The 27982-nt window shown below is 40.5% G+C and overlaps 2 protein-coding genes across 2 annotated transcripts in view; one reads left to right on the forward strand and one right to left on the reverse strand.

Annotated features, from left to right (window-relative positions):
• Positions 1-2090: 2090 nt before the first annotated feature.
• Positions 2091-27977, reverse strand: LOC124288956 (DNA-directed RNA polymerase III subunit RPC7-like). Its single transcript, XM_046725548.1, has 5 exons — positions 27669-27977; positions 15188-15383; positions 4193-4323; positions 3892-4011; positions 2091-3073 (listed from the first exon to the last, which is right to left on the reverse strand). The coding sequence occupies exons 1-5, from the start codon at positions 27783-27785 to the stop codon at positions 2987-2989; spliced, it is 651 nt and encodes a 216-aa protein (XP_046581504.1). The 5' UTR covers positions 27786-27977; the 3' UTR covers positions 2091-2986.
• LOC124288953 (ATP-dependent Clp protease ATP-binding subunit clpX-like, mitochondrial) overlaps positions 21821-27982 on the forward strand; it is a 28611-nt gene continuing 22449 nt past the window's right edge. The window contains exon 1 of the mRNA XM_046725545.1: positions 21821-22147. The gene's annotated coding sequence lies outside the window, so the exon portion shown is untranslated. The remainder of the gene's footprint in view (positions 22148-27982) is intronic.

The following is a 27982-nucleotide window of genomic DNA, read 5'->3' on the forward strand; positions in this document are numbered from 1 at the left end:
AGTAAAGCATAGCCCATGAAGATCTTCTAACATGACTAACATGCATGCTTCAGTAAAGCATAGCCCATGAAGATCTAGGACTAACATGCTTCAGTAATGCATAGCCCATGAAGATCTAGGACTAACATGCTTCAGTAAAGCATAGCCCATGAAGATCTTGGCTAACTGTAAAGCATAGCCCATGAAGATCTAGACTAACATGCTTCAGTAAAGCATAGCCCATGAAGATCTTGGCTAACATGCATCAGTAAAGCATAGCCCATGAAGATCTTGGAAGATCTTAGTAAAGCTAACATGCTTCATGCTTCAGTAAAGCATAGCCCATGAAGATCTTGGCTAACATGCTTCAGTAAAGCAGAGCCCCATGAAGATCTTGGCTAACATGCTTCAGTAAAGCACAGCCCCATGAAGATATTGGCTAACATGCTTCAGTAAAGCATAGCCCATGAAGATCTAGACTAACATGCTTCAGTAAAGCATAGCCCATGAAGATCTTGGCTAACATGCTTCAGTAAAGCACAGCCCCATGAAGATCTAGGCTAACATGCTTCACTAAAGCATAGCCCATGAAGATCTAGACTAACATGCTTCAGTAAAGCATAGCCCATGAAGATCTAGGCTAACATGCTTCAGTAAAGCAGAGCCCTATGAAGATCTAGGCTAACATGCTTCAGTAAAGCACAGCCCTATGAAGATCTATAGGCTAACATGCTTCAGTAAAGCACAGCCCATGAAGATCTAGGCTAACATGCTTCAAGTAAAGCAGAGCCCATGAAGATCTAGGCTAACATGCTTCAGTAAAGCATAGCCCATGAAGATCTAGGCTAACATGCTTCACTAAAGCATAGCCCCATGAAGATCTAGGCTAACATGCTTCAGTAAAGCATAGCCCATGAAGATCTAGACTAACATGCTTCAGTATGCTTCTGTAAAGCATAGCCCATGAAGATCTAGACTAACATGCTTCAGTAAAGCATAGCCCATGAAGATCTAGGCTAACATGCTTCAGTAAAGCATAGCCCATGAAGATCTAGGCTAACATGCTTCAGTAAAGCAGAGCCCCATGAAGATCTAGGCTAACATGCTTCAGTAAAGCATAGCCCATGAAGATCTAGGCTAACATGCTTCAGTAAAGCATAGCCCATGAAGATCTAGGCTAACATGCTTCAGTAAAGCAGAGCCCCATGAAGATCTAGACTAACATGCTTCAGTAAAGCATAGCCCATGAAGATCTAGGCTAACATGCTTCAGTAAAGCATAGCCCATGAAGATCTAGGACTAACATGCTTCAGTAAAGCATAGCCCATGAAGATCTTGGCTAACATGCTTCAGTAAAGCATAGCCCATGAAGATCTAGACTAACATGCTTCAGTAAAGCATAGCCCATGAAGATCTAGACTAACATGCTTCAGTAAAGCATAGCCCATGAAGTTCTTGCCTAACATGCTTCAGTAAAGCATAGCCCCATGAAGATCTAGACTAACATGCTTCAGTAAAGCACAGCCCCATGAAGATCTAGGCTAACATGCTTCAGTAAAGCACAGCCCTGTAAAAATCTGGCACTGACCTTCAGCAGTCCATGCTTGTAAGAGAAGACTGTGTGGATCGATGCTTGATGAAACGTATCACTGGATCATCTTGTATAGACTTCATTATTTACAGACAACAATAAAACGTCTGGAATATTGCTGAGTGTAGCGTTAAACAACAAACAAACAGTAAAGCATAGTTTTGCACAGCAGCTTCTTGCCATTGTAGTACTGGTAATCTACAGGAACCTTTACCAGACCACCTCTCGGTCAGCTGCTTGCCATTGTAGTACCAGTAATCTACAGGAACCTTTACCAGACCACCTCTCGGTCAGCTGCTTGCCATTGTAGTACCAGTAATCTACAGGAACCTTTACCAGACCACCAGTAATCTACAGGAACCTTTACCAGATCACCTCTCTGCTTGGCCAAGCCATGCATATAATATGTTCACAATGTTATAGGTGTTTACTCAATAAATAGCCACATTTCACTAGCTAGCAAATATGCCAGCCTTGTTATATTCATAAAGATTTTAATAAAAAAATAACAACACATGAGAAAATAAAAGTATTTCATATTGATTCAGCCTGCAGCACAAGGTCGTGTGTCCCTTACACAGTCACCTACGTAGCCAAACTGTAACATGTGTCACACTGCCAGTCACTCTAAAGTGCTTGTCAGCAATTTTCTACATGAATGTAATGCATGTATTCTGTGGAAATCAATGCATGTGATACACAGCTGGTGCCACTGCTCAATATCATCTGGGCATGTACTGTCAAATCCCAGGTCAAACGTAACCACATCTTCAAGGGTTTGATATCAGTTGAAAAATAACTTGCAAATGTCAATAACAACTGGTGAAAAATTGATCCCTTAAACGTATGAATGAATCAATCCCATTGCACTCCGAACTGTACTGTGACTATATGTGAAGATCCGACAACCCTTCCATACCAGGTTGTGTCAGGAGTTCATGTGAGGGAACTGTCCAACCAACCTTATGGAAGGATGCAAGGGTTTTGGAGCCTGTCAGATTGTTGCTCATAGTCATCTCTACCACAATGACCCGTGGACACTACAATGGTTGATTCCATGACAACGGTCCTTGCTATATGCCTATTATGACACTCGCTCACCCTGGCCACACATTGAGCTGCTCACGAAGCAAAACACAGTGATCCAGAGAGAATTACCAGCCACACTCTGACACACCTGACTGTTTTCAGACTGTTATCCTCACCCATGTCTGTAGATCAATCACACTTTCCCCCCAGTCTATGCTGAGCTCTGTCTTGTCAAATCCTTTCTTCACAAAGCACACCATATGCCATTGAGGGTACTGATGTCCTAGGAACATGGAGGTATGACAGGACAACCTCAGCATCATCAGGTCGACATCAGCACTTGTTCCCGACAACAGATCCATGTAGAAACACATGGCATCCTGCATCTCAATAAATGGGTCCTTCATCCACGTCGTCATCATCGTCACCATAGCCCTCACCATTGTCAAAGTAGTTCAGGTTGTAATCAGTTTCCTGAAATATAGTACCTCTCATGAATCAAATAATGGTATGATCATTCAAGCACAGGAAGAGGATGTACAAGTATCTGGAATTATACAAGGGAGATAACTCTGTTAAGCTTCATCTGCAGACTTGGTGCAATCTGCCACCAAATTGCACTGTTCTTTACTTCCAATCCATCTGTCACCAATTCTCAGCATTAAGTGTGCCTAAGATGATCTTGTCTTAATACTTAACTGATAACTTTATCATCATCAGGTGTTACTTTATAACAAACTACACACTTCCATATTACATCCAGACACAGATTCCATGATGTAAAATATCTCCAGCAAACATCCAGAATACAATTCTGTCTTGAAACCTGATTCTTATAGAACCTCTTGTCTACCATGCTATTAATTCCAGGAGTCAGAGGTTAATCTGATTAATGAGGAATTGTGGATGACATGTAGGATTCAAAGTTGCATTTATATTTGTATATTACCAGAGGAAACAGAAGACATTGTAACATATGCTGAACCAAATGTTTACTGAAGTAACGGTAATGCTATCTAGCAGTGAGCACCAGAACAATAGATGATGTCACAACCAATAGATGATGTTGATGTCAGAGTCCTCAACAATGCAGCAGTGTGATGTCATATAACTTCAACTAACGATGAGTCAGTTTTGAAAAGTAATAGAATGTGCACAAGTTATAAACTCAATCTGTGCTAGTGCTAACCCCATCCCACCCAACCAGCCCAACCCCAGAGCCACACCTTCCAGTCAACCCCCCTGGCTACAAGTCCCAGCTCTGACAGACGGCCACCCTCACACATACACACCTCCTCCAGTTCCTCTTCCTCATACAACTCCTCAGCTTCTTCCTCCTCTCTGTCTTCTTCCTTCTGTCTCTCATTCTCCTCCTTGTTACCTTCTTCTGCATCTGGAAGTTTCTCCAGTTTCTGAAACCAAGCAAACAAATGTCCTCCGCTGATCAACCTACATCATGTCATGGTGAGCAATGTCAAGGTCAATATTGCCTTCATGGATGGATGCCTTTAGTGGTGTTGGATGGGGGAACCCAGTTCACAACCAGGTGTTGGGATTAAAATCCCCCTTCTGTGTACATAAAACTGACTGTACCTCCAACGTCTTGTCAATGTCCACTTCACTAATCTTCAGTTTCGCCTTCTTCAAGTTGGGTTTAGCACTGCTTCTGCCAGGGCGAGGCCTCTTGGTCTTAATCTTCAGCTCCCCGGGCAACCTACGCCAGTCTGTTCCCAAACACAAACAGAGTGACAGAGTTAGTTTGTTTTTAGATGCACTGAGGTACATTCCACCACTATCATAGTGAGAGACACCAGAAATGGGGCTCACAAAGATTACACAATTGGGGAATTTGATCAGGTGATCAAATACTTGAAGCTTCAACATTGCTGACATTTATCAATTGTTGGTTGTAGTTGACCAATGCTGTTATCTACATCTGCCTCTACTTGATTACCATCAGTCCTAGTTACCCACTACCCTCATGTAATTACCATCAGTCCTAGTTATCCACTGCCCTCATGTAATTACCATCAGTCCTAGTTATCCCACTACCCTCATGTAATTACCGTCAATCCTAGTCATCAAGTCCTAGTTATCCACTACCCTCATGTAATTACCATCAGTCCTAGTTATCCACTACCCTCATGTAATTACTGTCAGTCCTAGTTACCCACTACCCTCATGTAATTACCGTCAGTCCTAGTTATCCACTGCCCTCATGTAATTACCCTCAGTCCTAGTTACCCACTACCCTCATGTAATTACCATCAGTCCTAGTTATCCACTACCCTCATGTAATTACTGTCAGTCCTAGTTATCCACTACCCTCATGTAATTACCATCAGTCCTAGTTACCCACTACCCTCATGTAATTACCGCCCTCAGTCCTAGTTATCCACTGCCCTCATGTAATTACCATCAGTCCTAGTTACCCACTACCCTCATGTAATTATCATCAGTCCTAGTTACCCACTGCCCTCATGTAATTACTATCAGTCCTAGTTATCCACTGCCCTCATGTAATTACCATCAGTCCTAGTTACCCACTACCCTCATGTAATTACCATCAGTCCTAGTTACCCACTACCCTCATGTAATTACTATCAGTCCTAGTTATCCACTACCCTCATGTAATTAGTTGGCCAGTCCTAGTTATCCACTACCCTCATGCCCTCAATTACCATCAGTCCTAGTTACCCACTACCCTCATCATGTTACTATCAGTCCTAGTTATCCACTACCCTCATGTAATTACCATCAGTCCTAGTTATCCACTACCCTCATGTAATTACCATCAGTCCTAGTTATCCACTACCCTCATGTTAATTACTATCAGTCATTAGTTACCCACAGCCCTCAAGATAGGGTGGTAGTGAGTGAGTCCTAGTTACATCCACTGCACTCATGTAATTAATATTCAGTCCTATATACTCCACTGCCGTCAGTGTAATTATCTACAGTCCTAGTTACCTCACTAGTTATCCCCCTCATGTAATTACTATCAGTCCTAGTTATCCACTACCCTCATGTAATTACCATCAGTCCTAGTTATCCACTACCCTCATGTAATTACCATCAGTCCTAGTTACCCACTACCCTCATGTAATTATCATCAGTCCTAGTTACCCACTACCCTCATGTAATTACTATCAGTCCTAGTTATCCACTACCCTCATGTAATTACCATCAGTCCTAGTTATCCACTACCCTCATGTAATTACTATCAGTCCTAGTTATCCACTACCCTCATGTAATTACCATCAGTCCTAGTTATCCACTACCCTCATGTAATTACCATCAGTCCTAGTTATCCACTACCCTCATGTAATTACCATCAGTCCTAGTTATCCACTACCCTCATGTAATTACTATCAGTCCTAGTTATCCACTACCCTCATGTAATTACTATCAGTCCTAGTTATCCACTACCCTCATGTAATTACTCATCAGTCCTAGTTACCCACTACCCTCATGTAATTATCATCAGTCCTAGTTACCCACTGCCCTCATGTAATTACCATCAGTCCTAGTTATCCACTGACCCAATGTAATTACTATCAGTCCTAGTTATCCACTGCCCTCATGAAATTACTATCAGTCCTAGTTACCCACTGCCCTCATGTAATTACCGTCAGTCCTAGTTACCCACTACCCTCATGTAATTACCATCAGTCCTAGTTACCCACTACCCTCATTAATTACTATCAGTCCTAGTTATCCACTGCCCTCATGTAATTACCATCAGTCCTAGTTACCCACTGCCCTCATGTAATTACTATCAGTCCTAGTTACCCACTGCCCTCATGTAATTATCATCAGTCCTAGTTACCCACTACCCTCATGTAATTATCATCAGTCCTAGTTACCCACTACCCTCATGTAATTACCATCATTCCTAGTTACCCACTACCCTGATCTATTTACCACTAGTCCTAAAGTTCTGTCGGAAATAGAAAAAACTGTTATTTCACATTTACACCTACAATTTATGTAGACAACATGTGAAAGTGTGAAATATTTGTTAAACTAAGTTCGGCCTAACTATAGTCTCAGTGGTAGGGAGATAGGAAACGTAAAAATTGGACTTTTCTGAGGAGAGATTAGTGCAGAAATGAGCAATGTGGGTTTTTTTAAGTCCAAATCGACTTATTTGGAACAGACCATTGCTTTATGCAAATTAGAGTGCGATGATATTGTATTACAAAGGACACTTTTTAAATACCCATTTTCAAATTAAACTTAGCCTCATTATTAACGATATCTGACGTATAAAATGTTAAGGATGTAGCCACCATGGAGTCTCACTATCACTATGAAAGAAAACAGATTGGAGGGGTCGTCTCAAAGCAAAACAATGACGGGTGTTGCAGACGGTGGTTGGGGTCGGGCTGGGGGATAGAGATATCAGCTAAGATAGCATAATCCTTCAGGGGAATTTAACTGGGGCATGCCATAACAATTTACAAATAATATCCAGTCCTGTCGATCTTCATTGACATTTAATACGATGACTGATTATGCTTTTCTACGGGTATCTCTTTTACATATGTGAACATAAACTTTATGAAAGAAAGACAAGTAATACAAGAAAAAGCCTCAAATATCTTTGAGATGACCCCTTGGTCCTGTAGGCAGCACGTGCATTTCATGCCAGGTGAGTCGACAGTCCGTCGTCATACCTGGCTGACCTAATTGCCATCTACAGTCTCATCTATTGTTTTCAGCAGCTATTCGTATTTTTTGCCCGATATTACGAGTAAACATGCTTTTCTGGATATCCTACTACGCATCCCACTGAACGCCCAGTTAGGCCGATGTGGGCTATTTCGACATATGGTATTTGCAATTGTGTAAAGTTAGGGGTACAGTGTAACAGCCTAAAAACAGCTTTTTTTCTATTTCCGACAGTACTTTAGTTACCAACTGCCCTTATTCAATTACCATCAGTCCTAGTTACCCACTAACCTTATCTAATTATCGTCAGTCCTACACCATTGTTACTTGGGTGCAGAGCATTACAACACAGCTGTCAAGATAGGAGTGAGTGAGTGAGTTTAGTTTTACGCCGTACTCAGCAATATTCCAGCTATATAACTGTTTGTGCACTCAGATCGCAAACGTACTCCCCCGATATAGCGCGTGCAATGCAATCATCAAAATCACCAGAACGTCGAATTCAGCTCGTGTTGGGATATGGCACTGACCTTCAGCAGTCCATGCTTGTAAGAGAGTGAGTGAGTGAGTATAGTTTTACGCAATATTCCAGCTACATGGCGGCGGTCTGTAAATAATCGAGTCTGGACCACACAATCCAGTGATCAACAGAATGAGCACGGATCTGCGCAATTGGAAACCGTTGACATGTGTTAACCAAGTCAGCGAGCCTGACCACCCGACCACCTTAGTCGCCTCTTACGACAAGCATGGGTTACTGAAGATCAATATTCTAACCTGGACCTTCACGGGTGTCAAGATAGGAATCATAAAAGACATATACATAATAACAGATAGCATATGATATTATCATAAATATGTACTCCTCACACTTTGATAAGGATCACAAAAATTCACAACTTTACTTAAATGTAGATTTATAATTTGAAATTATATCCTTTTAAAACTGGACAAATAATGATATGGTAACCCCTCTTTAAAGGTCACATAAACCCTAGGGGGTACAAATACATAAATCACTAACTGGCATCGTTATAAATGAAACCCCGTCATTAATACTACTCATTTCGACCTTTAATTGACTTAAATCGACCTTTTTGACAACAGTGCACAATTCTCACCCGCGAACGAAATTTCAACCAATCAGAGCGGCGCGCCTCTGTGACGTCATATGAGGAATAGCTTTGAGAGCCGATGCAGAATTCATCTACATTTTAGGGGGTAAATTATCGTGTTTACAGGCTTGTATAAACCTGAAATCGTGACAATTGTTGTGGAAAATGAAAGCTATATGTTCTCACAACCTACTGTCATTTAATTGTGTCTCCTGCTTTGCCTAGTTTCCGAGTTACAACTTGTTTTCATAGACGATTCTGTCAAAATCGATTGGTGTCGTTAGGCCCTATTTGTATAATGACTGATCCAAATTGATCCCATTTCTGTGTTGTTTTACCTCGATATTTAATCATGTCATGTAAAATCTGTTTGTATTCTCAAAACAGTGTCGGCCCATAAGTTTTCACATGCAATACAGCAATTAATACTCCCTCGTTGTAACCCGTGTTAGGTGGTATAAACCTACACATGTTATTTGTCATCATTCACTTGATGGTCAGTTAATGAATTTATAACAGGTATAATTAGTGGTAACACACTTAGATTACCCGACAAAGGTTCCCATTTGGCATTTCTTGTGTCTGGAGTAAATATTCAACATTATAAACATCGATCAAAGGATTAACCGATAACACGCTGATTGATTAATTACTTTTATCTTACACAGCGGAATTGTCAAAAGGTAGTGTTTATGTATGTAGATTTACTAATCTATACTGAATACACTCTGTCGTATGTCGGTGTCTGCGTAAAACAACGTCCTTCTTTCAAAGGATTAACCGGCAATACATTGATTGATTGCCCATTATTGGCTAACTAAATTACTGTTTTAAAGAAAGGCGGACATTATGCAATTAGTTGCCAGGTGTGCTATCTTGGGTGACCAATGAGACTATACACCAATACCTGAAAAGATTTATCACTTTTTCGTATATTAAACTGTTAAAAGACACATCATTTGGAACAGTTTTGTGGATATTGATGGATACATTCCTCGAACAAGGTAATGGCCTGATATTGTTCCTATAACTTTAATCTGTTTTAATTTTAATATTTGCATTTTGTTTTTATTCATTTGTCGTAGCATTCAACAGAATCATTGTTTTCGCCGTGAAGTGTAATGAGACAGACAACATGCACTAGGGTGTGTGCGAATTATGATTCACATTGGCAAACTATAAAATGTCTAGATATTACAGTTCTGTTATAAATTCACTATAAGTATCAGCAGATCGTCTGCTTTTTATTTAGTTTCAAAATGCATACAAGTGTGATAATAAACTAATTAGGATTATAAGACCAAATATAAAGACGCACATTGAATAGTATCTACCGGTACATACTGGTGAGTGGACATTAACCATGGGAATGTAGCAAGAAATTTATCGCGCAGTATTGTGACTTCGACCCCCACCTCGCTTCCGTGGAAGAAATCGTTATGTTATAAGTTGTGTCATGCAAAATCCGTTTGGTTATGATTCCAATACATATTTAACAACGAGTAGAAAAGTAGTCTTGATTTTCTAACTTGATGAAAACAAACTATAATCTCATTAATTCTAACAGATTTTTTATTTTTAAAATGGCGGCGCCCTGTGGGAACATCCGCCAGTCTGAGGATAAATGGTATTTAGGTTTGTTTTCACCGAAAGTTACAAAATCAAAACTACTTACTGGTAGTAAAATATGTATTTTATTGATGGCCAATAGGATTTTGCATGACATAGCATATATCATAACAATTTCTCTCGTGGCAGCGAGGTGGGTGTCAATATAATACTACTTACAATATTATTGTTACTTCGACCACAACCTCACTTCCGAGGAAGAAATCGTTATGTTACAAGTTGTGTCATAGAAAATCTTTATGGTCATCAATCATATGCATATTTTACTACAACTAGTAAGTAGTTTGATTCTTTAACTTCCGTGAAGCGATCTGAACACAAGTAAGATATCGTTTCAGGCTTCCACAACGCTCGCTTCGCACTCACAAACATAACCCATTTAGCACGAACTGCGGGTCCTGTGGAAATCTGTGCATGGGGACACCATCGCCCAACCCTAGAGCAATTGACGACAAAGCAACGATTCGGCATGTCGTCGTTGATGTCGAGAAATCATCAAAATGATGAGCGTGCTACACACTTTCTATACAACTAACTGAAAATCGTTCCTCATATGACGTCACTGCAGTGCTCTGGCGACAGAGTTCCGTAACCTGTCTGTGGTTTCGTTGGCGGGCGAGAGGGAAGCAGGCGACTTTTTGGCCACTTTTAATCGCTCTGTATTAATTAACCACAAGTTTTTAAAGAATATATTTGGTGTTCCGCATAAGACTAACCACAAATCTTTCATATGTAATGGTTAAAAGAGTAACAAAAAACAAAGTTTAGTGGTTCTTTAAGCAAACAGTCACTTAAATCTAACCTTATGCACTTGATACATGAGTAACCATAAAAATGGTTTCATGACACCAATCAACCATTTTGCAAATCATGGAACGAGTCATTGACAAATAAACAACACATGTCAATAGCAGGTATGGGATCCACAAGATGCAATGACATACTGGAACCTAGGATCCATGCTAACAAGCTTAGATATTTAAACCAAATTTGACCCCCACATCATAGTTTTCTGTTGAATCCATGATTTGATCCTTAGCAAAGTGTGAATAGTATACATTAAAGATGGCAAAGGCTCCATGCATGATGAACTGAAGCATCACTGCAAACTTGGGTTTGTTTTAAAAAGGTTGAATAAGGTTACAAAGTAATCAAATATATTTTCAAGTTCTGTAGATAAAGTGCCAAGGAAAATTCATTATTTTAAAGGTCATACTTTCCTAAATTTTGAGGTACTTTAACATTGTACTCAGTGCAATAATGTAAAACCAAGCATTAAAACCTTCTTTATCGGGTTATTGTTTCATCAGCAGTGTACAAATGGTCACTAGCCTGCTAGCCCGTGGCTAGTAAAAATCCAGTCGGGACAGTAAATCTCCACAGTCACTGGCCCAACTGGCTGGTGAATTTTCATGGGGTCATTTTGTAAATATATCACTCTCTTCAACTTGTTAAGTTTGAACACACTTTTGAATCATGCAAGATCATGGCCTGATAAAAAACTAGTCTGACTGGCTATCAAAATATGGAATCTATTACGCACACTGCTTATCAGAGACAAAAGGTTACCTCTAAAAAGCCACCATTAGTTTTAACTTAACTAACATCAATTATATATCCAATATGGGAGTATTTACTGACATTGCAGTAGACATGGGTTCGGAAAAACCCTGAGTCTCGTATAGACACCACCTGTATGTGTCCTGACAATCTCCTCCAATCTGACAATCTGACGTAACACCATATCAGTGATCACTGACTTGAGTGTTATATCTTCCGAACATCACATCTAGTTGGATACGCATTAAACCAATTAAGATAGCTGTTATCGCCTGTTCTAATTTATCAATATGTACCCTTCATGAACTGTATTATATCATGGTTCATCTTCAATCTACATTCTCTGATTTGTAGGTTCTTGGCTCAGTCGAAACATTCTGGATAGATTATCTTTAGTGACTTACTGTTATTCTCGCATCAGCTAATGCTCGGTTCCACATTACAATAAGAGCTGTCTCATCTGCAATCGAACATCACCTTATCGATCAAATTTCTAAACACACCAAGTTTATCTCCTTTGCACCACGACAACCACACAACACTCAATTTCAAGATGAAAATACTCACAGCCTTGATGAGCTAAACATTTAAAAAAACATTATTTTTTTTAAATATTTCAAATAACCCTCAAGTACTAATTTCTTTGCAACCTGTTGCATTTTTGTACACAGAACTGAACCAAGTCATTTCTGCAAATCAGCATGACATTTCCCATTGCTGGGGAGGCAGGTTGTAAAAAGAGTGAAAGAAAATGATAGACAAATGTATTCCTCCAAGAAACTTTCTTAAATAACTGGATTTTAGTCACTTTGAAGTGAAACTACTGTAAGTAACAGCTGGTTAGAAATATTCCCAACAGAAATACCTATTACAAAACATTATTACCCATATGGGCTAGGATACACAGGTGATTATTTTTGTGATAATCGCACATGTGCTTTTCAGTGATTCTCAACGTTGATTGGTCAGCTAAGCAGAGAAGAAATATGATTGGTTGACGGAACTACTTTTCATGATCCAAATTCATTGACAACTTATATCGTTTCATTGATAACTAGAACGTGCTGTACTCACACATTCCGAGATTTAAAAAAGAAAACATAAAGGTTAAAGAATATGAATACTCTTTTTATAAGACATTATTATTTTGCAATAAAATTGTGCTGTAGATAGTAGTCTTTTAAAATAAATAACCTTAAAAAAAAAAAAAACTGTTTTAAAATAAATAACCTTAAAAAAAAAAAACAACTATCGTTTGCATTGTTTGTAAACAAACATGGCCGCCATCAGGCTAACCCCGATTAAGGTCAATGACCTAGTCAAAGTTGATGGTGACCTAACTGGAAGAGTGATAAGAATTTTAGAGCCCTTGAATTCCTACAACCTTATTTGTTGTTAAAACTGAATTCAGGGAAATAGAAGCAGCAAGATACCGACTAAAGGTGTGACCTGAAAGTGTGACAAGTGAGTGTGCTATGGCATCCATGCTATAGAACCAGGCACAATATTCCCGGGCACAAAAATGTTCAATCAATAAACAGTTACTCTTCAGTTAAGGAGCAACAACATCAATCCATCAATAAATTGTTGTCAAACCCTTGTAACCCCACCACTCTGCCTCCGACTGCAAACATGACGTCACAGTGTTTGTCGCAGGCCGTAAATATCATTCTGTACATACACTTGGAACTGCTGTACTCTACTTGGACCAATGACGTGACTGTAACACGCCTTAGACAGAACAAAATGTTGTCTAATCTTCTAACTTGTTGAGTTTCTTGACAGAAAACTTTTTCTAGATGTATTCTAGGGATGGTTGTCTTTTAGATTTCCCAACTTTTAACCGTTGAATTTCCCCAAAATTGACAGGTTTTTTGCCAAAGTGTGTTTCAACACTACACCGTCACCCGTCACTAGACACACGTCAGTCGTGAATGAACAATGTCCCGGAGCACTGACTTGATCAAATAACATTTTATCTGTTATTAAGTTCAATGATATTGCATTTAAAGGATCATTTTTATCATATTAACAAATGTTAATAAATGATTCCATAAAAAATATTTTTGTTGTATTTTAAAGCGATTTTACGAAGTACTATTTTCCATAGCGTAGTTATGTTATTACCGCTGCAGAAATTATCGCGCATGAATACGAATCAGCTGTTTGAGGTCATAAGTCCTGTCTCCGGGTGTTTATTATTTCATGGTTCTCCTTCTTAAACTACATTATTGGTAATAAATAGAATAACCAACTCGGTACAAGTGATTACGGGAAATATGCCCTCGTTAAAATAACGTTCAGTGCAAAACTCGGGCATATTTCCCGTAATCACTTGTACCGAGTTGGTTATTCTCTAATATCTCTCCACCGATAACTTGAAGCTGCCAGAACATTACATTAGTTACTTGTTGCTTTCTACAGATGCCAAAATAACTGTTCATGGTGACAGAGCTACTTACAGACTGCATGTACCCACAGGACACTCTCAACCTGTAGGTATGTTACCTAACACATACCTGATGTTACCTAACACATACCTGATGATGTACTGGAACAAATGAGCCTACTCACACAACCATTTGCAATACACCCTGAAGTAAAACACAGCTCCTGTAAGGTACAAGTATAAAGCAGTGGGGTGGTCCTCTACATTATTATTTATTATTTATTACAGGATATTTATATAGCGCACATATCCAGGCAACTAGTGCATGCTCAAGGAGCTGGTATTTTTCCCTCGATCATTGGATGTCAATCTCATATTCATCTCTGTATTCATGTGGCCACCATCTGGTCATATACCAACGGATTCGTGGGTTCTTTTAAGTGCACAGGGTTGTGTACTGTACACTAGGGGTTGTGACAACACTGAAAGAGTCTGCACACAAAGTTGACTCCAAGGTTTTTACACCCAGTGACAGGTGGGCTCGATCCGGACACCTCAACCTCGCTGGATTACTAGCCTGGCACCTTAGCCAGCTAGCCCACCAGCCCAGTAGGGTGATCCCCCGCAGTGGGGTGGTCCCCTACAGTGGAGTGGTCCCTACAGTGGGATGGCCCCCTACAGTGGGGTGGTCCCTACCATATGATGGCCCCTACAGTGGGGTGGTCCCCTACAGTGGAGTGGTCCCTACAGTAGGATGGCCCCCTACAGTGGGATGGTCCCTACCATATGATGCCCCCTACAGTGGGGTGGTCCCTACCATATGATGCCCCTACAGTGGGGTGGTCCCCTACAGTGGAGTGGTCCCTACAGTAGGATGGTCCCTACCATATGATGCCCCATACAGTGGGGTGGTCCCTACCATATGATGCCCCATACAGTGGGGTGGTCCCTACCATATGATGCCCCTACAGTGGGGGTGGTCCCTACCATATGATGGCCCTACAGTGGGGTGGTCATATCTACAGTGGAGTGGTCCCTCAGTACAGGGATGGTCCCTACATGTGGGATGGTCCCTACCATATGATGGCCCCTACAGTGGGGTGGTACCTACAGTGGGGTGGTACCTACAGTAGGGTGGTCCCTACCGTAGGATGGCCCCCTACAGTGGGGTGGTACCTTCAGTGGGGTGGTCCCCTACAGTCGGGTGGTCCCCAATCTCACCTGGTATCCACCCGGAGCAGTTGTCCTGCTGACCCAGCTGGTATTTGTCCGAGTACCTCTCTATGTCCTTCTTCTTCTCCATCAAGTCGAGGAAGAACGGTGACTTGCGGCTGGCACCGTGGAACTCTTGCTTCAGGGCCTGCATGTAGTCATAGTCTTCTCCTGTTGCCAGGGGAACTGCTTTGTAGTTGACTGGCTGTAACCATGACAATACATCAATAACTAGTGAGTACAATATTTGTACATCTCCATCTATTATTGTGCACGAACATGTCTGTAATCAAGCCTGAGTTAAAATGCACAAAGTTGAATTCACCTTCATATGAATACGTCTGATAATTTTCAAAATGTGTTTGAAGATTATTTCTGAAATTATGCTGAACTTTGACAGCGTAAAAACACTACCAGTGCCATCTGGGCAGACTATTCACAGTATGCCGTAAAACACTACCCAATGCTCACTGGAACACTGGGCAGGGTTGGCTGGGGCCTACAGGTCAGCAATCATTGCTGTTAGTTACAATCCATATCACAGCAGAGGACACAACATGTCAAGATGTGGACAGGTTCCACTGCCCTAGAGAGAGTACAGTCCTGACTTCAGCATTGAACTAACACTTGAGTCTTCAAGGGGTTATATTCCACTAAGTAGGAGTTTGAGTAAAAATCTGAAAATTCATAAATTTATTTGAGGACAAGAACCCTTCATTTTCATTTCATGCCTTTTAAAAAAAAATCACTTTGACTGAGAGCAAAATGATACTAGACCTATCTGTAGAAGTTGTATGGAGCACATCTATCTGGATTGTATCTACCAGACTTGAACAATTACAGGTATTGTTAGTAATTGTTAGTAAACTTACCTCTGGATTATGGTTGCCAGTTTCCTGTGGTATCACAGTGACATACAGAAATGAAAGAGAAAAAAGTTCTCTTAAAAAACCCTAAGTCATAGTTATCCTTAGTGGTATGCCTAAAGAGTGACACAGTTATCTCCCCTAGCCGTGACGTCACAGCATTGTTCTCCCCAAGCCCTCATAATTTTTTTCTAAAGAAACTGTTAATAAACCTCTTCTCATACACCTTGCGGGGGGTTCGGGAGGGACCTATATCCATTATCCAGAGGTAAGTTTACTAACAATTACTAACAATACCTGTAATTGTTCCTAATTATGTCGTAAACGTTCCCGCTGGATTATGGTTGCCAGAATCCCACATATGGACGGAGGGCCCCGTGGATGAGAGGAGAATAGGGATACCAATATCTTACTGGAAGTATATAATTCTCATAACTGAATAACTATGACTTAGATTACTTCATGTCTTCTGATACCCGCCACCATAATCCTAACAATGATTAATTGTTAGCTTCAATAACTAGGACAGGAAGTTAATGTGAGGAGAATTCTGTCCATCTAGGAGAGCTCGATAGAACATACTTAAACCTTAGAATCTTTAATAGAAATATGGTCCTAGGAATTTTATCCGAGGCAATGGAGTCAATTCCGATTTCTCTGGGTGAACAATAAGTCCCAAATGAGTGAACACATGTACAATGAACCTGGTCTGAACCACAAGCTCGTTGGTGATTACATTCATGGCCCAAAAATCGTCGAGATAGCTAAAAATCTCTATGTGTCTGTGATGGAGGAAGGCCAGTATGGGAGTTATTATTACTGTGAATAGCCAGGGGGCAAGTGATATCCCGAATGGTAGAACCCTGAACTGATATCTGCCACCGTTGGCTGCAAACCTCAGGTATCTCTGCGACAGAGGATGAATTGGCAGGAGGATCTTTAGATCGATTATCATACGCATCTCTTCCGTGTCTTTCTTGGGGACTAGAAACACGGGAGAATAAAATCCCTCTGAGGTGTCTAGGGGAGACAACTCTACTATGACCTCCTTTTCTAATAATTGTTGAATAGCTTTGTTGGCTGCTGTTAGGCGATGGCTTTGAATAAAAACCCTCCGGCCTGTCGGCTGACATGTGACTGGAGGTCGAACATGCCAGGGTAGCATGAATCCCCGATGCACCACTGAAAGAATCCACGAATCCTGTGTGATTAGTTCCCAATTCTTGTGATACCGTGCCAGACGGCCCCCTACCAGCAAAGGAATCATGTGTTGAACAAAATCAAATTCTATCTCCATGTCCCGGGGCGGTTCCAAATCGTAAGGAATAGAATTTTGTTTCTAGAGAGGAGTCAGAACCTCCTAGCCCTTGAGGGGCGAAAAGACCTAGCCCCCCTACCTCTACCTCTAGAACTTGCAAAGGAACCCCTGCTAGAGGCTGATGTACATGGTCTAGCATCCAAGGCTCTATCAAACGCTAAATGTTGTAATGGTGCCTGTCGAATTTATGGATTGAGGACGAGACCCAGATGAAGGTTGTGTGCCATCTCTTCTACCCTTAGGTGCACTTCTGAACCTATTCTGCGACAAGAGGGCCAATGCTAAACGCTGATTAAGATTCCTCGTAGTAATAGCATCCTTTGCTTCAACTGCTTGTTGACACTGCCCGTTGAAGGTAGCCTCTGAGTTCAAAGGTTGCTGAAACATCAGCTCCTTAGTGTGGATTCCGGTAGATTCTTAACTGAGTTCAACTTGTGTGTCCTATCTATAGCCGTGAGTCTGCCCAAGGAATAGACTTGATTCTGAGTAGCATCCGAAACAGCGTGATATAATACATCCAAGTAAGAATGAGCCAAGGCTATTTCATGCACCGACATAGCCATGAGAGTATTCTTCTTAATGTCTGTATAATCCTTGAATACAGGAGTGAGTAATGCCCTTACACCCGCCGCGAACCAATTAACATAAGAGAGGATATCTATGGTAGAACGTGCGGCTGTGTCCAATTCCTTAAATTCCCTGGGTTGGCATGGTAACGGAGAGTCCTTCTGATTACTAGCCCCCAGAAGACTAAAGTCCTTGTCCAGATGAGGTATCCCAGCTGGCAATTCCCGATTGTGAATAGTATACGCTGGCCTATGTGGAATCTTGGGTAAGTTTGCCAGAGAAGTAGATTTAGCCAACAATTCATTGTAATTATTCATGGCCGATCTCACTACTGATGAATGAGGCAAAGATAGTCTGGGAGTGCGCTCCGGAGGTAAACAGCCAGAAGAGCCCAATTCAATGGGTATTTCCTGTTCCATATCCTCAGCTGGCGGAGGTAAAGGACTTGGATACAACCCATATAAAAAATCCATTTTTTCCTTCAATGTCCATCCGGGAGCCTAATCATCCGCCGCCGTATCCATGGAAGGCACAGTAACACAACCCTCCTTCATAATCAATTCAGGATTAGATACCGGGTAGGCAGTATGCCCCTCTGAGTCCGATAAGTCAGGGATTACGGTAATATGGGCGGATTGTCCGTATCTATAAAGTCCTGGCAAGCCGTTGACGTAACTGTAGCCGTTGCATGACTATCCGTGGCATTCCCCGTAGGACAAGCAGCCCGTGAAGCCCGTGCTATCTGACGGCTGGTAAGGGACCGTGCCGGCGGCCTGAGCCCGACTAACGGAATCCCCCCCAAGCCGCACGGGCGACACAGATCCACCAGAGCGTGAAACGATAGCCGGCTCTGCAGACTGTCTGGCTTAGGTACTGGCACCCTAAGGGTACCCCGCACGTGGCGGTGTCCCTCCTGCACAAAGCCTTAGCGCCCCGCCGTGGGGATCGGCAACCCAGCTTCAAAACGGTGGTGGTACACGGCCGAAACAAGCATAGCACCGTGCCGCCCTACGGGAAATGACTGTTGATTCAAGGGCCTAGTGCGCCCGTCATCATCATTGTCATTTATATATGGAGCCCTCTGGGTTAACGATTCCGTGAAATCTAACTGCCTCTGCAATTCTGATATTTTCCCATCATTACGCTTTTCAAACTCATGGAAAGATTGCCGCATGGAAGCCTGAATAGCTGACTTAAAATCCAACAATAGGGACGTAATGGCCGACATGTCCACTTTGCTGGACAAAGAACTAGATTTGGATCTTGACCTAGACTTAGTCTCTGATTTAATGGAATTTGGCTGAGGTTGAGAAGCAGATTTCTTAATTCAAGATGAATCTGATGAATCCGATAATTTCCTTTTCCTGGAATTACTGCGAGCCTTGTCCATAATAAACCAGTCCTCTTTCGATAATTCTGAGCACAGCAAACAACGATTATCTAAAGAGCAAGGCGATCCCACAAAACATGAGGCACATAATGAATGAGGGTACGATTCAGCCATGAATCTCTGGCATTGCAAGCACTTGTTTTGCGACATTGTGATAAGTTCTAATGGTGGGAAAATCTAACTCCTCACAAGTAAAGCAATTGCAAAATATACAGTTCACAATATAATGCGATGGTCAGAACAGACCAACTGTGATCTCACTAACCAGTACACTTGCAACATTCACTTGTGAAGACTTCATTGATAATTCTCTTCCACTTCTGTGAACGTCTGCACGTGAACCATACAGAAAAATTATGAGGGCTTGGGGAGAACAATGCTGTGACGTCACGGCTAGGGGAGATAACTGTGTCACTCTTTAGGCATACCACTAAGGATAACTATGACTTAGGGTTTTTAAGATAACTTTTCTCTCTTTCATTTCTGTATGTCACTGTGATACCACAGGAAACTGGCAACCATAATCCAGAGGGAACGTTTACGACATAATTGCCTGTCATGCTGAAGACTGGTGTCCCCCGCCGTGATATTGCTGGAATAATGCTTAAAGCGGCATAAAACTAAACTCACTCACTCACTAACATTAAAGTACAACATTACAGTACATTCATGAATATCACCGGTGCATCCATAGCAAAATGTTTTTTATCAGGAATTCCAAATGTCACTTGACAAAAATCAGTATGTGACAGACAACCGTCTATGAATATGCATGACTCATCCATGACACTGCAAACACAACAGCTGCTTATGCAAACCACTAGTGCTGTGAATGTATTATCGCAAGTTGATTCACACTCACAATGTGTAATGTTACGGTTATATTCAGTTCAGCATGAATCCCACAAACAACATTGAGGAGTTTTTGTGGCAGGTGGTGTTTGGAGTTCAACAGTTACCAGCAGAACATGGAGGTGCCACGCACTAGTGTGCATGTACAACAACTCCTTACAGTGATCACAATGGGTATTGTACTCCATTCATGACTTGAACAAGAGCTGCATCACTGATAACTGCTTGTCCAAGTTGGAATCTCTACAACAAACTGCACTAATTGTAGCCTGACAGCGATGGGATGATGTGTTGTACTATAACACAACAGGGAAGAGTTCAAGGTCAAAACATGTCTCTTTACTGTATACACTTGAAAATCCTCATGAAATTTTCCAGTGTTAACAAATGCTTACTATGTTATAAATATCATGTAGCTTTAACCACTGACAACATGAGAGCTGAACATTGGGAGATTATAGATAGAACATCAAAACAGGTAACTATGGTGACACAATACACAATAAATAACAAACATCCAGTACAGCTCAACTTTCTACATATACCTATATATGCAACAGTGAGATTTGTTTCTGTAAAATACTGAGTAAATTATTCATCAAGTAATAGGTGATGTAATTGCACATACTGCAATTATATTCAGTGTACTGTAGGATACATGATACTTCGACATACATTGTGCAGACATTACCCTAGTACAAGGAAAAACAAATATACTTATGTTAACCAGATCAACCCATAACGCTTGAAATCCAAAAATATTAATCACCTCTGTCGTTATTTGTCAAGAGAACTCATCAAAGAAACTCATATGAAAGCTGTTGTTACAATTGTCCCACTATATCCAGGCAAAGTATCTTATCGTTCTTTGTTTCACGCAAATCTGTGGGTTTTCACTGGCAGTCACTGCAAGCACACCCACTGACACACAAGATTTTATAAATGTTTCAAACTTCCTCTGTCCAGCCAGCAGTGAATGGGTACTCGGAAAGATGAGACTGTTAATGTTAGACCCATGCTTGTCGTAAGAGGAGACTAACAGGATCGGGTGGTCAAGCTCACTCACTTGGTTGACACATGTCATCGCTCCCAAATTGGGTAGACGGATGCTCATGCTTTTGATCACTGGATTGTCTGGTCCAGACTTGATTATTTACAGACTGCCCTCATATAGCTGGAATATTCCTGAGTGCGGTGTTAAAACGTTGACTGCCACCACGAGTGTACTCGTAGTATCAATTCTGGCAGAATTTGCCACTACGAGTTATCTCGTAGCTATATCAGTGTTATTTTAAAACAAGTTTCACATGTTGGCAAAATAGGCTCAAGTAGCAATCGTCTCCTGGCTGTAACAAAGAATGCCAGGAGACGCTTGTTTCCTGTGCCTACAACAAACCAACGACTGTTACTATTCTACCACCTCCCTGTAGGGAGCTGGGAATGAGAGTCCCACTGATACAGTGATGGGGTAATGTTAACATCAAAGGCATTCATGGATGTATTATCATCAGATGCAGTACACAGGACCTCAAGTGACATATGGTTCATCAGTGTACACTGCGGGATGCTTACAAACAGATACTAAAACTGTAGAGACTAACATACATTATATGCCTTATAAAGTCAAACTACAACTTGAAGTAAATTTCTGTAAATCACTGAGGCACAGAAGAGTTAAATAATATAGTTAGAACATTTTGGGAGCGCCCAACGAAAGTTCAAAATAGTTTCCTTCTGGCTGGTGTGACCAAACTTCAGAATGTTCGATAACAGTGCCAAGTGTGGATTTTGTCTACACTTACTGATGGCCGCTGGGTAGAGAGGTCAAGTACTGTTCTGACCAACAATGGGTGGACAAACAGAAGGGGGTCCAGGTTATGCACCATTAGACAGACCACTCAGTTTATCCCCAGCAGCAGTCAGCAGCTGTGAGAAGGCCTCCATCATCATCTGGGTTCAGCACCTGACAGGGCAGAGTAAGTAGTGTCATCTGTATTACCTGCTGCAAGGTGACATATACACCTGTGTTAATAGTATATATTTGCAAATCATCAATCGTAAGTATAGTGGCACATTCTGGACCTGCTCGGAGTCCTAGATTCCTCTCCAAGTCTGCAGTGACAGACTAAATCTGTCACCACTCACAGTCTAGAGTACAGCGTACTCCAATGTCGCACACTGCCATACAAAGATGACTGTTTCAAATGAATGAATTAGTAATTAGATTAGGTCAGATCTATTTTTGATTATTGTGTTCTATGGAAAATACAACCCTTAACTTTATGAAATACTTAGAAATAAAGTACTGTTTTGCTTTTCCAAACATTGTTTTGTTTATAAGTTGTTTTGACCGTAATACTAAGATTTCATTTCTTGAAAGGAACTTCAACATCATTGCTCAAATCAACATTGATATCATTTCTAATTCTTTTATTTTGCCATTTATCCTGTTGACCGAGACAACCCATGAAACAAGAAAGAAACTGGCATTGCTTAAAGCTACTGATCCTGAAGATAGATCATCCTCCACTCTACCATATGCACAGTTAACACAGAAATATACTGTGTATAGGTCAGCCTTTCATGACGGTCTATGTACCACCTATCCTTGCCTTGGCCTAATACAGTCTTTGCTTCAGCCTATCAACTGCATGCTGAACCTTTCCTTCACAGAGGTCATGAAAATGATACTTGCAGGACTTGATCAGTAATTTTGTCATTGAAAAGGAATTTTGTTACAAATCATTCTGTACAAGATAATTTATCAAAAGGTTGCTGACATTGGATGTAGTCTTGACATGGAGTCTCAAGAAAGTTTGCTATGTAATGCATCAAGGCTTCATACTTCACAACCTTGACCCCTGACTGACCGCAACTATAGCTGTAACTGACTGCCCACATCCTAGGTCAGGTTGACCTAGATGACACATACATTGTTGACAATAACTTTGTTTACATAAGTTCTACCCTAACACAGTGTTTATTTGTTATACAGATTTATCTAAATTCATAACAATTCTATCTCCTATTTTAATTATTGAGAAGACATAACTTATCATTTAGTGCAAAACTTGGCTTGTCGTGGATTTCTAACCCTGAATACTCAATAAGGATTATTTTGATTACATATTCAAACATTTGTTTCTTAAAACAGTTTAACAGTAAGAGAAGCCTGTTCTGGAATAATGATCAAAATTATTTTTGCAAAAACTGTTTCATTGATTTCAAATGTTCATACTCAAAGTGTAAGACTCTGTGTCAGTAAATACAGGTACATTTCAATTAACCCTTGTATTGGGATATACTGATAAAATATCATTTTCTTATTAGACTCTCTTCACTTGTCATCATCATAAAAATAAATAAAATGTTGAAAGACGTACAATATTTGTCAAGTAATCACTCTGGCACTTGCAAGCACATTTTGCCCTCAAGGAGAAGTTTAGAAATGAGGGAGCAGTTACTGAGTGTTCCGCATTCTATGATTCATTAATTCAAACCAAGGTATTGGTAAGTTATTTGCTTGATACATTAACATTTTTGTTGTTATGTAACAAGCTATAGATCATATTTTTACTTTCTCTCAGACTTTAGAAAAACAAAGATCCCAATCAATAACAACCTTTACTTCCTAGAAGGCCCTCAAACTTTGGGGAATTCTTGACATCATATACATTGTCCAATGAATGGAGACGAGGATGACAAGGAACCTTTTGTTTTCTGAAGTTTGACTTTGCCCTGAGTAAACAGTTGGTGATATCAAGTTGTCTCAGTTCATTTACTGACCTAGCATAAGCTAATTCTGGCATATCTGCATGTATTACAACACATCACAATGCATTATCACCCAGAGATGGGTTGGTCTAACTAGGATAGTGATCTCAAGCAAACAACACATTTGGACAACTCCAAATGACAATGTTTTGGTCCCATACCTGAAACAGGACTGGTGGCCTGTCCAATCACTTCACAGAGACAGAAGAAACAACGTGCAGTGGCCAGTACACATCATTTTAAAATACATGTTGGTTTTCAATTCATATTTACAGATTTCAACTGGCACCACACTGAGTACCAGGCTCATGTTGCTAGTTAAACTAGGTAATAACTTACTGTAATAAACCACCACTTTACCACAGGTGCTCTAACAGATAATCAGTTTTCCTAATGATCAGCATCCTATGCACATGCACTGGTAGCCATTTAAAAAACAAAAACTTGATATTTCCCAGATATATTTCAATTTACATTGGATTAAGTCATCAAAAGATGTGTGACGTATAATAACATCAATCCTTACCCACAACCAACCATAGTCACACCTATGGTTGTAAAGTGTTGACTGTTATGATGTACGGGGCTGCCTAACAATATTTAAGGATATTTCAATCTTATGACTGTAAAGGGCTGTTGGGAATAATCCAATTTACTAATTGCACTTTTTTCAGACTTCAATTATCATGCCACAGAGTACCAAGATGACTTTTAAACTTCAAGGTTACCTTGGCTTATCAGTATGTTCAGTTAGCCAGCATTTTACCACAGGTGCTGTCACAAATAATATACATGTCATCAGCACCTATGTGTTTATGGAAATGAATGGAAAGAGTGGAATAGGTTATTGTTGGTTTGTTTGTTGTTTAAAGCTGCACTCAGCAATATTCCAGCTATAATAACAATAATAATAAAGGATTTGTGTAGTGCCAAGTTTCCACCATACAGTGCTCAACGGTGCTATGAGAAAGAGTCTTGAATAGGAGAAAACACACAGAGTTGGAAATAATAGCTATATGGTGCCGGTGTGTAAATAATCGAATCTGGACCAGACAATCCAGTGATGAACATTATGAGCATCGATCTACGCAATTTGGATACGATGACGTCAACCAAGTCAGTGAGGACGTCAACCAAGTCAGTGAGTCTGACCACACGATCCCGTTAGTCGCCTCTTACGACAAACACGGAATTGCTGAAGACCAATTTTAACTGGCATCTTCAAGGGTTAAGAATGGTCATTGGACAATTACTAAGGTTAAGGGTAAACATGTGTTTCATAACTTTAGTTTTCAGACACTTACAAATGAGCCCAATGCCATTAGGCACACTTGTCCCATTCCTAAAATACAAGATACTGAGTGGTGTGGAATGAGCTGATTATGGCCTGAACTGAAAACAGCTGCAGACATGTGTCAACTGCAAAGTACATATGAATAACATGTTTTTCAATAAATTGTTGGGTGATTTTGTCACAGAGTTGTTGGGAATGATGTTGTCACAGAGTTGTTGGGAATGATGTTATCACAGAGTTGTTGGGAATGATGTTGTCACTGAGTTGTTGGGAATGATGTTGTCACAGAGTTGTTGGGAACACAGGATAATGTGGATCATACCGAGGAGCAAGGTAGGATATAAGCATAACTGGTAACACCACAACATCCGAATCCTTACTGAACAAATATAGCGGGTGAAAGTGGCTAAAATGAAAGTTCAAGGACAGTTTATTGCAGACAAAATTCTTGATACTAAACCATTTAATCATGGTTTGGTGAAAAATATTACAAATGCAACAGAAAATTAAAAGCAATATCAGACAAAAGTTACACGGGAAGAGGGTACAAACCCCTTTGATCCCAAGCATGCCTTACTCATTGTCTTCATTAAAAAAATAGCCTGAAGAAATAACTGATTTACTGCTAAAGATGTCCCACTATAGAGGAACTGGAAGATGTCCGAACGGTGCTCGGACTGGCAATATTTGGATGTGTACAGCTCCTGTATAATATATTTACTAATTCAAGAAATACAGAATCAAAAAGAACAAGACAGAGTTATCAATATCCCCCGCAATGGCAAAATACTCTTCATGAATATGTCAACTAGTTATGATTATGTCAAATGATTGGTGTGTATATAGCAAAGTGGAAGGTGAGTATTGAAAGGTTTTAAGTTCTGCTCCAGAAAGGAGCACTACCACCAAATTCAGTTGAAGCCAAACTTGTTGCCATGGAAATGCACAAATATTTTACTCAGAATTCCAGAACTATCAAAGGGCACCAGTTCTCCACTAGACCTATCTATGTGCCAAGTTTGATGAAAAAATAGTGAACGGTTTTTAAGTTCTGCTCTAGAAAAGAGCACTACCACCAATTTCAATCAAAGTTAAATTTGTTGCCATGGAAACGCAAAAAATATTTTATTCAGAAATCTAAATCTGTCAAAAGGCACCAGTACACCACCAGATCTATGTGCCAAGTTTGGTGAAGAAATACTGAATGGTTTTAAAGTTCTGCTCCGGAAAAGACGAATGTGCACGGACGGACGGACAGACAGACGCAAGGACAGAGTCCATTTTAATACTGCAAAAGGCATTGAGGGGGATAAAAATATAAAAATATATGGATATTAGTTCCCATTCATACTACTTTTAATGCATGAAGTTAGTAGGAACTGAAATCTGTCATTTATTTAGAATAAAATTGGTTTCATAAACAATGCGTCACTGCATGCAGTACTCAGTACTCTCAATACTTGCAGTGCGTAAAGCGATCATAAATCACTGAAAGGAGTTTAAGCATACTTGATAATATCGCCAACAGCATAGTGGGTTTTTTTCACAACGTTTCACATGTTTTGTGTGTGTGAATGTGGTCCTGTTGATCTAATACATGTGGTATCACCTTAGGCAAGTTCATAACATGCCTCTGTTGTAATAGCAATGAATGGGTACCTGGTGGGATGAGATGATCATTTGACTGTTAACCTGATTGCACCTCACAGGCAGCTTGGGCTGTTGTGCACACTGATCCATTGACTGGGTAATAATGTTAGCACTTTCAGCATACACCTTGTGTTAGGAAGTTATCGTGTTATTGTGAAGTCATTATAATGAGTGTGGTTCTGAAATCTAATGGTAGGCCAATAAAAGAAATGTCTAATCCATACCCTTCCATAAAAATCCAAAAAGGGGTACCTAATCCTGGTCCCTCCTTTCAAAATTCCTGGATCTGCCCATGCTTCGATTGTTGTTGTCTTGGTTTTCAAATGGGAAAGAGTTCCGCCCGTAACCCCCGCTTGAAATGTTTTCTATTTATTAAGATTATTTCGAGGTTTTAGGGTTAGGTTTAGGGTCTTAGGGTAGGGTTAGGGTGTGGTTCAGATTTAGGGTAAGGGTTAGTGTTAAGGTTTTTTGATAAAACACCCAACAACATTTGTTCTTAGGTATAGAATGATAAAATGAAACGGGGGTTACGGGAGGAAATCTTTCCGAAATTTCAGTCTCTGTTTGACGTAACACCCCTCGTGTGACGACCGAAAACATATGATCCGAAGTAAATGCATGATCGTAAAGGGGAACTTGATTAGAAAGGTGATCAGGAGCCAATGAGCTGAGGGTGATCAATCTTGCCTAGGGCATTTTGACCAAACCGGTTGGTGACTAGCTCCCGTTAGACAAAATAAGTAGTATCTATATATTGACATTTAGGTGACGAAACTCACTGGAAACAGCGGTGGTGGTTGTTGTACTGCCCCGGGAAGTGTTTCGCCTCGTCCAAACCCAAGAGCTTCGATATTGAAGGACATCCCCCTGCCCCTTCCTCTCCCCCGACCTGCCATCTTATAATTATCTAATAACGTATCCTTAAGTAGGTTGCATTGTTACACAACTTAGAAGCATCGTCTACATGCGCGCAGCCATCTTGGCAGGAGCCTTCATTACTGTTCAACACACCCTGTCCTCAGCTAGGGTTGCCATGCATTCATGTTTGTGTGTAGCTACATAAACCACTGAATGGTTTGAATCTTAGTTGCAA

The sequence above is a fragment of the Haliotis rubra genome, unplaced genomic scaffold (genome assembly GCF_003918875.1).
Source record: "Haliotis rubra isolate DU_JTF1 unplaced genomic scaffold, ASM391887v1 Scf43, whole genome shotgun sequence".
In the NCBI taxonomy this organism is placed as follows: domain Eukaryota; kingdom Metazoa; phylum Mollusca; class Gastropoda; order Lepetellida; family Haliotidae; genus Haliotis; species Haliotis rubra.